At 39.4% G+C, this 11972-nt stretch overlaps 1 protein-coding gene across 1 annotated transcript in view; it reads right to left on the reverse strand.

Moving 5' to 3' along the window:
* The window catches only part of AKAP12 (A-kinase anchoring protein 12), a 74985-nt gene extending 63955 nt beyond the window's left edge, over positions 1-11030 (reverse strand). Inside the window, exon 1 of the mRNA XM_063308759.1 lies at positions 10673-11030. Coding sequence (XP_063164829.1) covers positions 10673-10810 — 138 coding nt within the window. The 5' untranslated portion in view covers positions 10811-11030. The remainder of the gene's footprint in view (positions 1-10672) is intronic.
* Positions 11031-11972: the final 942 nt, after the last annotated feature.

The following is an 11972-nucleotide window of genomic DNA, read 5'->3' on the forward strand; positions in this document are numbered from 1 at the left end:
CTATGTATTAGCTATTTTCTGTAAGCAGAAAACCCTTTAATATGATGTGGATGAATTTTTTGGTTCAAGCAATGAACCAAAATGAATCTTTTTATCAGGGAGAAATTATATACATAGTTTAAAATGTGGAAACAAATGATTAGACATATTGACTAACTTTTGTTCAGACAATTTTGGGCAGGATGCTTTCCTTTTTCATATGTACCTTTTCACCTCCAGCAGCCATACCTCATTGTGTAAACCGCATTCTCTCTGATTAGCTATATTCTGATCACTAAGCTAAAGCTGCACACTTATGCACATGGACAAGGAAACAAATCCTATAGAATTCAGGAGGACTTTGTTCTTGGTGAAAAAAGAATTTGATTAGGTCATGAGGACAGAATATTAAATAGACTTACATACATATAAATTTCAATTTTATCCCTGAGTGAATAAAATTATCACCTGGAATGCAGCAGAGAGGGTGGGATAAATCCTGCTTGAGACTGCAGTCACTGGGTAAGGGGAAGGGTTGGCCCTTTCTCATATTTTCCATGGATCCCTCCCCAAATTGTTATTTGTCTCTGATGGAGAAGCAGCTGCGAGGGATAATTTCTAAGGGAAAATGCCAAAAAGAAAGGAAGGAAGGATCTTCCATGAAGTGCACTAACAGTCCTTTGGATTCTCCCTGAAGTAGCTATTTTTATTTAAAAACAAAATTATAAAATTAATGACATTTCAATTACCAGGGCTGGACGAGGGAAGTACAAGGATTTTGCCCAAGTAAATTTTGCTAGGAAGTTTACTTTCTTGCAAAACTTTTATTCATTTAGTGAAGCTTTTTTAAACCATGACCTATTTTCAAAAGCACTTAAACATTCCCAGCATTCTTCCTCATCCCTGAAAGACTATTTATCAGTTGCAGTTCCACAAATGTCCAGAAATAGCTGACAACAGATAATTCTTTGCAAATTCAAGGAAGGATATCAGAGTCTGGGTTTGGTCTAATAATGTACTTAAATCAATTTATACAGAATATTACCTTCTGAAATGCATTAGAAGGTACTAGAACATTCATGTGTAAATTAAAATCCACCAGTATTGCTGGCTTTCGATAAAAGGCACATTATCTGCATTACTGAAGACTGCAGTCCTATTATCTATGAAGAGGAGCCTGCTGATGCTTAGGCAGACTATTTCTTGGAGGAGATATAAAGGCCAAGAATGTCTGCAATACTGCTTCTTGAACACTTCTCAGCCGGAGATAACAAAGACAGTAAGGTGCCATAGAGTTGGATTGGGCTCTTAGTCCACAGTTCTTCCACAGACATTCTATTGAGATCCCTGATCTCATCCACCCACATTATCTGTTCTCCTTCCCTTCTTCAACCTCCTTCAACCTCACCAAGCATAATTCTTTTTTCTAGTCCATGGTCAATTTGCTAAACTTCTAAGCTGATCATCACTTCGAGGGAACAATCTTTATTTCATCTAGGACAGAATAACTAGTACTTCTTACAGTCTGGTACTCTTATTCACTGTCTCTAGATCCATACTTTAAAGGTATCCTTTCTTTTACTTGTTCTCAACGTCCAGCTTTTACAGCTGCTTATTACCACCGGAAAACCTACTGCTTCAACTATTCTGATATTTGTTGCCATAGAAATATCCCTATCTTATGATCCAGTGTAAGTTCGTCATTGTCTTATTCTCTAGGATTAACCCTATAGCACACTGTTCATCTGCATCTATTCTTAAGCCCAAGAAAACAGATCTACCAACTTCACTTCTTGATTGTTAACCATGAGTTCCTAAGCATGCTGTTGACACTATCTTTGACATCTTAGTATTTAAATTTAAACCAGTTTTTTCACTTTCCATTTTTCACTTTCCTTATGAGCTTTTCCAAGCCTTCTACACTTTCACCTAACACAAAGGTGCCATCTATGCATCTCACAATGTTCTGACATCCAGCTTTGATTCTAGTTCTTATCACTTCCAAGCCCTTCATTCTTAATACATTTGCTGTGCAAGTTAAAAAAGATTTGCGGACAATATGCATCCTTGTCTCTTCCCAACTCTGAACCACTGTTTCTTCAAACTAAATTATAGTAGCTTCTTACTCATTGTAATAGCATTAGTATGTTTCACATTCTGGCATGATCTACACAATCAAAGGCCTTCCCGTAATTAAGAAAGGAAAAGTAATCCTCCTTAGATCATCCTGTTCTATTATGTGCTTTTAAAAAACTGTTTTTTGTTCTGTATCGTATTTCTCTGCCCTTTCTGAAGCCTACCTTTCTTTGATATTTCTCTTTCCAAACACTAATCTATCCTTCTTCCTTTTTCCCCCAATCCTTAGACCACATGGTTTTGTTCCATGTTTACTGACATGGAACTGTTAGCACTTCAACTGCCTCTTTTCCTGCAGCTTTAAACTATTCAGTGAATATTTCATCTGAGTCTCACACAGCTGGTTTATCATCTCTCCTATCTCGCTTTCTAGGCGTGACTTGCTGAATATGTTCTCTCTCTACAAATGTTTCTGACATTCTGTAATCCCATTTGCAAAAGGTTTCAGTACAAACTTCCCACATTCCTTCAATTTCATTTGCCTGTATTACGTATTTTCCATGATTATTCTTGAGTTGTCCTAGCCAGCCATACACTTTCCTGTGATTTCTGATCTTAAAAACATCTTTTTCCTTTTCTTGCTCTTTTCCTCCATTTGTTGATAGTCACTGAAATAATTTTATTTTCTTTTTTTGATGTTTGAGCTTGAAAGTTTCCATTCAGCTATTGTACAATATTCTTATTGCCCAAGGCTTTTATCTTCCATTTTTCCCTGTGTTATTTTGATAGCTTATTCTGAAAAACATTGAGATCTTGTCTTCTTTAAAAATTTGGGAATATTTTTTCTGCTTTAGTTTCCACAAAGTTTCTTCCTATAAGTAAGGTCCCATTTTCCATAAATGAAGTGCACTTACTCTGTTGTTTACATTGATCTGATTGTGTGTCCGCAGACCAAATTTTGCTGGCATGCCTACTCTCTTCTTCAAACTAAATTATAGTAGCTTCTTATTCATTGTAATAGCATTAGTATGTTTCACATTCTGGCATGATCTACACAATCAAAGGCCTTCCCGTAATTAAGAAAGGAAAAGTAATCTTCCTTAGATCATCCTGTTCTATTATGTGCTTTTAAAAAACTTTTTAAAAACTTTTAAACTTTTAAAATATTCTAAGATTCCATACAGCTGGAGAGCCAACCAATCTCCAGACTGAATCTACGTCTACTATGTACAATGTTATTTTTAAAGTGATGACAATTCTTCCTGGTGACAGAAGAACAAACCTCCTAAATTCAAAATTGACAAAAATACATTGCATGAGCCAGAGTGTTTTAGATTATCTATTTTAAATAATGTTTACAAATGTTATTATGGATTTGCCAGATTCAACAAAAATTAAGATCCCACTAATGTTAAATAATGCTACTTTGGTGAGATAGCATCTATGTATAGCGGCCAAATATTTGAAACAAACAAACAAAACTAAAAAAATCTTGTGCTCATTTGGAGGAAGACACACACAATTAATTCTGTATACCCAAGTGGGATTTGTAGTTGTTTCTCAAAGATCAGCTCCCCAGACCTTATAGCTTCCTGCCATGAAACCTGAAAGGATGTGAACACATGAATATATGAAAAAAATCTGGGAAAAGTAATAACCAGACATTTGTTTTCAGAATAGTGAACAGAATACTATTGCTACAAACCAATTTGCACAGCTGTAATTATACCAGAAGATTCAAACATTATCATCATCATTATAATTGCTATTTGTCATGATAGTATTACTATAGTGACTGGAGTATTATACAAGCAGCATACACTAATCTTTATGTTATGAGGAACTTTTCATACACCACAGACTATATATCATCTTTAATATGTTTGTGAAGGAATGCAGTCTTAAGAGTTTGCCAGTCATTTTGCTCCATTAACAAGACCTTTATACCTTCTAACAACTTCTTTCATAACTTGATTCCTAACTTGTCTTCTTCATTCCGCAAGTAAAAGAAACCATGGATCAGACTATGCAACTACAATCAAGAAGCAAATTAACGCATTTCTGAGATCCATACAAATCTACATGGAGCTTTATGATGCAATAATCGGAATACATTCTACCATAATTTCAGCTACATGCTATATTTTTCAAAAATATTTACTGGGATATGTAAGATATAAGCCTAATAGATCAACCGGGTTTAATTTAAAAGAGAAATACAAGCTTCTAATCTCCTAATGGTTACTTCAGAGGGAAGAACACAAGTCAAAGCTTTCTTGCTTATCATTTACATGATATAAGCTTATGATTTAGTATGATGTCTGGGTGGTGCCATTATGTTTAATCCTAAATTCTGATGTTTGTTTCAGTGTTGCTACTTTTAACAATTCATCCAACTGACAAATATGAAGAGTATCTGTATTAACAAAGCAGATTTCTCATTTGTAATATAAAGAAGGTTTGTTCTTTAAAAAGGCTTAACTATCCTAACACCCAAAGCAAATCTTTGTAATGGCTTTTTTTTATTTTTACAGTAAAACTGTACATATAACCCAATCCAATTGTATCAAGCACACTGTAGAGGTACTAGGGATGGACCAAGACTGCACTCACTTCCAGGGGCTGGATTTCTGGCTCTCAAAATAGTCTGCTCCAAACAAATCACCACAGAGGGAGACCATCCCGACTCATTCGTTGGATGAAAATCAGGCTATAAAAAAATAGAGCTTCCCTCATTATCTAGCATGAAGTATAATGCCTCAAACATTACCTTTTATTAGGATAGGCCAACATTTACAGCAAAGTTGGAATACTGTAAGGGGGTGCAGTGGTATGTGGAAATGACCTTGGGAGACAGGAGGAAGAGCTGCAGACTTGACAACCAGCATGTAAAACATATCTAAGTCCACAGAAGGAGAGGGGATGGGGGAAGCTTTTCAGAAGGGACCCTCCCTAGTTTTCCAGAGAGTAAAAAGAGAGGAAGAGAAAAATACTTTCAGTTTTGCAAGATTCTGTTACTGTAACCTTAAAATAAAGATAGAGCTAATATTCATTGTTGTACTTCTTGTCTGGAGTACCTCAAAGGGCTAACAGGAGATGTGTGCTATAAAGGGAAGAGGGGTTGGTTGGTAGGTAAGAAGTAATAAAGAAGGTTATAGGGCAAAAAAAGTGTATGTGATTAAAAGAAGAAAAAAAACAGAGTTAAACATTGTTTAATTCAGATGACTAAACAAAATATAAGCATACAGCTCCCAAGGATGAAAGACCGAGAAAAAGTTAGACTGGATGAAAGATAAAACTAATCTTCTATTTTCAGAGATCTTGCCACCCCAGATGGGCCAGATTGCAAAAGTCACTCTGATCTGAGGAAGACCTATTGATTGCTGAATCTAATCCTCCTCTTCCTCCCTCTCCTCTCCATCATGGCATTTTATGGAAGCACCCCTTTCTGTCTTGTCACAATCACCATTTGCAGCACATGATCTTCCAGAGTAGCAGATGAGGAACAGACCTGATCTGTTTTGATTCTGATTTATACCAAGGCTGGTTGGAGCTAGCCATACTTTTCAAGGTATGTTACAGCTTTTTTCAAATCCTAATTTACTTGGGATTTGCTCAAGTCAAATGCACAGCCCTTAATAGCAACTATTTCTATTTAAAGGCTGTATATGCAGACTAAAATGAGAGCCAGTTTGGTGTAGTGGTTAAGGTATCAGGCTAGAAACCAGGAGACTGTGAGTTCCAGTCCCGCCTTGGGCACGAAGCCAGCTGGGTGACCTTGGGCCAGTCACTCTCTCTCAGCCCTAGGAAGCAGGCAATGGCAAACCACTTCCAAAAAACCTTGCCAAGAAAACTGCAGGGACCTGTCCAGGCAGTCTCTGAGAATCGGACACAATTGAATGGATTTTTAAAAAAAAGCAGACTAAAGATAAGTGCTAAATTACTTTGTTCCATTTTGTCTTGCAACCGATTGAGGAAAAATATGATATTGAAAGGCTGAGTAGTTACACTAGCATTAATTATTAATTTGCTATTATGATTCTAACTTTGAAAGCAATATATTCTCATATCATGGTCAACTATGGAGATTAATATATGTGACTACAATTCAGCATACACTTACCCAGGAAGAAGTTCTTTTTAACTCAATAGTTGTTTTACACAAAATTGCATAGAATGCAATTTGATTCAGATCTTGTTAACTGGATTAAACACAGAACAGTAACTAGCTATCAGTATCTGCCCCACTCCTCAAAAATTAAATGTTCTGTTCTGTTCAACAGATCAAATCAGAATGAATTCTGGAAAATTCTGATTCCAGATGGAACGTTAAAATTAAATAGTACAGGATTCTATTACCACGGACTGACTTGACTTTGAAAGCATCCCTGCCATTCCTCAAGTTCAGGAGCAACAAATTCAGGAAGAGATATGGGCAAACAGACTTCCCTGCAATTCCTGCCTGGTTAAGATAACTGGTAAGATAACTTGTTGTCTATTTCCTTGTAAGGTGCTAAGGAGTGGAATGAGTGAATTTAATTTAAGAACTTCAACAGAATCAACAATCCTTAACATGATACCATAATTTATTTTAAGAGAAAGGAAGAAATATATTTGAAACAATGTATTTTTTGTATATTCTGTTTCAAAATTTACAATTATATAAATTATATATGGATTTTATATTTTTTACTCTATATTTATTTTATTTTTATAGAGTATTTATATTGTAATTTATGTGTTTTAATTTTGATTGTAAACCACCCAGAGTCCCCTTTTCGGGGGAGATGGGCAATGATGGAAATTTGAAATATAAATAAATAAAAAATATAATTTCCAATAAATAAAACACTTGCAGAACGAAAAATAACTGAATTAAAACACAGAAGATAGCAAAGTTGGTAAATTTGGGATATTTTTCAGGCAAGCTTCTAATCCATTGTCCAATTTAATCTTAAAAAAACCCTTTTACAGTTTTTTGGAAGTTAAAAATTATCTGCAGAAAGCGGCATGGCTATTCTACATCTTGCATATTTAAGATCACTTGATACAAATTAATTGCCTCTTAACAAATATTATTCCAATATGCCACTCAATGATGGAATGTGATCTACAAGATATGAGATATACTGGCCTTTTTTTAATAATTCTGTACGCAGAACTAAAGTGATACATTATTCTAAAATAACAAAAGCAGCATGTCCTATAATAGTTAGAGTAGCAGAGAATTATGTGTATTTAGAACTGAGCTACCATAAATAGATGTACTGAACATTTTTAGTATCAGTTTTAGGTATCCTTATTATGCACTTCCATACTATACCCAAGCATAAAGTTCTGAGAAACATTATATTCAATATGAGAGTCAGAACCATTTATTTCAGGGCTGTTGATAAAATATAATCTCAAGAATTCTCAAAATTACCTACCACACCTTTTAATATGTTTCTTTAGAATTAAGTATGAGGGATAAGCTTGCAGATTATATGGCTAGCCCGCAAATTTGTGTAACTTATTACTCACATTATTAAGTTGTTAGTTTTGAAGATATAATTAATTAGCAATAAATTTATTAATCAAATTCATCAAATATATAAATTGCATGCTGTTTACATGCTGTCCAAGTGCCCCTTTGCAGTTGAACAATGGCTCCCAATTATCTTGGTACTTGTAAGAGTCATGTATTAATACAAAAGCAGACCTCCCCCTACTTCAAGCAATTCCTCTTTCTTAACTTTCTACCATATTTTCTACCTTATGCCCTTCGTGAGGCCGTGAAGACCTGGTTATGTGCCCGGGCCTGGGGCCCCCGAGTGTGGTAATGGTCCTGTTTCTTGGTTGTATTAACATCTTACATTGTTACTTGACAGCCATGTATATTTATTTTGTATTGTAACTATTTTAATTGTAATTAATTGTTTATGGTTTTTATCGTCGTAAGCCACCCAGAGTCACTTGCTGAGATGGGCAGCTATAGAAATTGAATAAATAACTAAATAAATATTCCAGGTAGGGTAGGCTGTATAGGAGGCTCTCACTGAGTGAACTGGACCAAGAAAGCAGGATGCAAATTGAGACACTCAGGGCAACCTGTTTCTCGTTGGGGATCATACAGACTGGAGATGAAGCAAATAGTGTCCCTGAAATATGCCTGGATCTTCTCCCGCATCAGTGAACTGAAAAGTATAATGTGGTACTTGGACACAATTTACTCATTAAGGCAAAGATTGCTGACCACTTCCAATTCTAGATGGTTGTTTCTATCAAAAGTAACCATGCTGTGACCAACAAGGCATCCAAAACAAATTGCCTGAAGCAGATGGACTTTTAGTCTTATTTTTCAGGATTCAGAATAAGAGAAGTGGGTGGCAGGGTAGAAATTTAAGCAGACAGTTGAGGTATTTCCCTTTGAAAACTCAAACACCATTTGCAGGTTTGATATACAGAAAGTTGCTGAAATACACGCCCTGCTTGGAGGAATACAGTAGGTACCTAGAAGAGGCTTGGCCTGGACCTGTCTCTCACTTTGTTTGAGGCAATGTCTTCCCAAGACAATGGACCATGACGGAGTGGCCCCTTAACCCTTCAACCTTGAAAGTTAGCAGTTCTTGCGGTACTGTTGATTTACATGGTTTAGATTTTCATCCAGTCAACTACATTTGAATATATATATGAATTGTTGCCTAAAATAATTTAATTTTCAACATAAAATCATTATGACTAATTCCTTTCCTCACAGTGGCTGAGCTAACTGTGTGGCTTTTCTTTACCTTGACATCATGAATCCATATGGATACAAACTTCAGACACTTCCTGGAGTTAAAATTCAAGGGAAATTGAAACACAGTAAATAATTTATACTTTTTCACATAGCTTAAAAGGGGCAGGTTTGACCTTCTCAGCAGGAGTTTTTTTCTTTCCCAAGCTTCAAGCCAATGTTGTTTTATCATCTTGGGCATATACTTCTGATACATTTAATCATTTCAGTTGTTACATTTTTGCAACTAAATCATCTCTCTCACCACCAGCCAGAGAAAGCATTTACTCACTGTTTTCTTTCGCTGCTGGTTTTGTAAATGTGACATTAGAAAGCTTATTTTTAACTTATTAAATACTTTGTTCCATTTAACCAAGAAAAAAATACATATTCCCACAGAGAAACACTTTTTAAACCACTGTCAAAGGTATGCACTGAAGGACAGCAACTACGGAAAATTCTTGGAGTTAAAATCCAAGGCACAAGGTCACAGAAACAAAGTCACAAGCAGTTCTTAAGCTTCTGAAACACCCACTCATTAGATTAGGGAAACAGCAAGTATGGAGAATTTCATCTATAGTTTTACAGAAGTGTTTAAATCCTTTTAAAGAACGTAAAATGTTGGCCAAAAACAGATTACTTTTTTTTTAAAAAATCTGCATCCTGGGTTAAGTAACACAATGCAAGAAACAATCTCTCTTTCTGAAGAAAAATGCAGTAAGATTCTTTTCGTTTGTTTGCAAAACTACAAAGAAACATGTTTAAATAGTATGTATGCTTCCCCAATTCCAAAACTGTCCAATCATTAGACTGTAACGCAAATGCTCCCTAAGGAAAGCGTTCCCTTCAGTTATTATATTGCTTCCGGACAGAGCTTGGTTCTTTTGTGAATATTCATAGTACGAGAAACTGCAGGCATTTATTTGCTACTGCAAACAAAAGGTACGCAGCACACCCCTGTGCAGCACGGAAGAATGCCTAGCAAGCCGCCTATTCTGCGCACGTGCTACAAGTCGGTACTGGGGCGAGAAGACACTTAACAATACAGTATATACCAAGGTGTTGCTCTAGGCACAAGTTTGCTTTGTTTCGCCCCCCTCTATTTTGGCACCACTCCCACCAGCATCTTCCGAAGAGGCTGCAACTGCAGAAGCCCGAGGCGAAGGCACCACAGGCTGACTGCAGGACTGCAGTCCGGAGGATCTTGGCACGCAGCAACCCCCCACCGTCCGGCCATAGGGTGGGGTCTTTCCACACACGCCACTCGTTCTATACAGCACACACAAAAGGAAAGCGACCAGGGGGGTTGCCCTCACTCCTTCTCCCGGGAATGTTAGTGGGGGGGAAAAAAAAAAAGAGGAAGAAGCGACAGACCAATGCAGTACGGCACTAGGACGCCCTTCATCACGCCTAGGAGAAAAGGCGAGAGGTGAGACCGGGAGGCGCCGGCAGGCCGCACTCCCGGGGGGCCCGACCAAAGCTCCCCGGCTCCTACTCCTCTGCCTTGGCGGGGGAGGGCTGCTTCTGACAGACAAAAGGAAGGACGGAAGGAGTTTATTACTGCGGAGGCGCCGGCTACGCAGTTCCCTGCCTCAGGAGAGCCGAGCCGAGCCCAGCCGCGGCAGCAGCACTAGCAGACGCCGCCGCCCCGCCCCACCCAGCCGAACTTCGCCCCCTCCCCCCACAGGAGGGCGGGAGGACAAGGGGAGGCAGGTGCCCGCGCGCTCCCGGGCAGGTGCTCGGTCTCCCCCAGAAAGTTTGCGCAAGGACGCGAGGCGCAACGTCCTCTGGAAAGAGCCATGCCCCCGCCCAATTCGCAGCCTCTTCCAGACACGCGCCGTGGGACAGAGACCCTCGTACCTTGGAGGGGTCCTCCGGCTGCTCAGCCTCGGCCGCCGCCGCCGGTGTCTGCCCTTCGGGGCTCCCGGGCTGGGACTCTTCCGCTGCAGTGGTCCCATCCTGCGGGCTCCGCTGTTCCGTAGAGCTACCCGCCCCCATGGCTGTCTCCGATGTGTGGCGGGCGGCTTTTTCACAGCTCCGTTTCTGGCCCAGAGACGCGAAGCTTCCCGCCCAAGAAAGATGAATATATGATAGCAATAATAAAGCTGTCCAGGCAGCTGCGCTCTCCTGCTCCTCAACTTCTGCTGCTCGGGAAAGCGCTCAGGCTGCGACTGAACCAACCCAAGAGGTTTCTGCAAACTCCTTTAAAAAAAAAAGCCAAGAAAAATACCTCCTCCCTGATCCCCCGCCCGCCTCTCCCTCCTGCTCCATCACATGAGCAGAGCCCCGGACACGCCTTGCAGCATCAAACCTGAGATTCAAGAAAGAGCCGGGCGAGAAGGCGGTCGCGGGAACGGCCAATACCCCAGCACCTCTGGCCGAGGTAGCGCTGTCTGGGTCTCCCTATCTCCCACCCTCGATTTCGTCCTTCGACTTTCCAAGTGCCCAGCCTCAAGAAGAGAAGTCACTCCCGCTCCCATCGCTCCCATTAATGGGACTCATCTCTGAATCCCATTATAAAAGGACCGGCGGGGGAGGCGGGGAGGATGGCTTTGTAGAGCGTCTGACCTTCAGCTTTCATATCAACAACCTCCCCTTTTCTGGCTTTGAGGGATGCGTCTGATTGCTCTAACATGCCTACTCTTCTACCGGGCGAGTAGAAATCACGAGGACTAGAATTTTCAGACGGATTGGATTTCAAAGCTTTTGAGAGCAACGTGTTCTTTTATATTTAGTCTGTGTCTCCATCAGTGACAATCTGTGTCTGCTAAGTGAGGCTTCTCACACTTAGGCATGGCATAGGTAGACCCAGGTAGACCCAAATTTGTGCAATCCAGTATTAGTCTGGTAATTTTTGAAGGAGGTAATCGGATGAGAAAGTCAGATCAGGTAAAAAGTGCCAGCATCTGTATCATCCAAGCCACTGACCCTTGCATAAGTAAGATTTCCATTACTAGAGTGTCATGGGATCCAGCAACAGCAAATGAAAATGATACGTCAGCTGCGTCCGATTCTGATGGAAGGCTCCTAGTGCTACTGATGAAAAAGTAGTGTGCAGCCATTCTGGCTTTGAAAAAGAAACGCCCTTTACAAATGAAGGGCAGTATGGTCACGAAGACTGTACCCCCCTCTCCCAACACTGCACTTTTTGCCATTATCA

The sequence above is a fragment of the Candoia aspera genome, chromosome 1 (assembly GCF_035149785.1).
Source record: "Candoia aspera isolate rCanAsp1 chromosome 1, rCanAsp1.hap2, whole genome shotgun sequence".
NCBI classification, from domain to species: Eukaryota; Metazoa; Chordata; class Lepidosauria; order Squamata; family Boidae; genus Candoia; species Candoia aspera.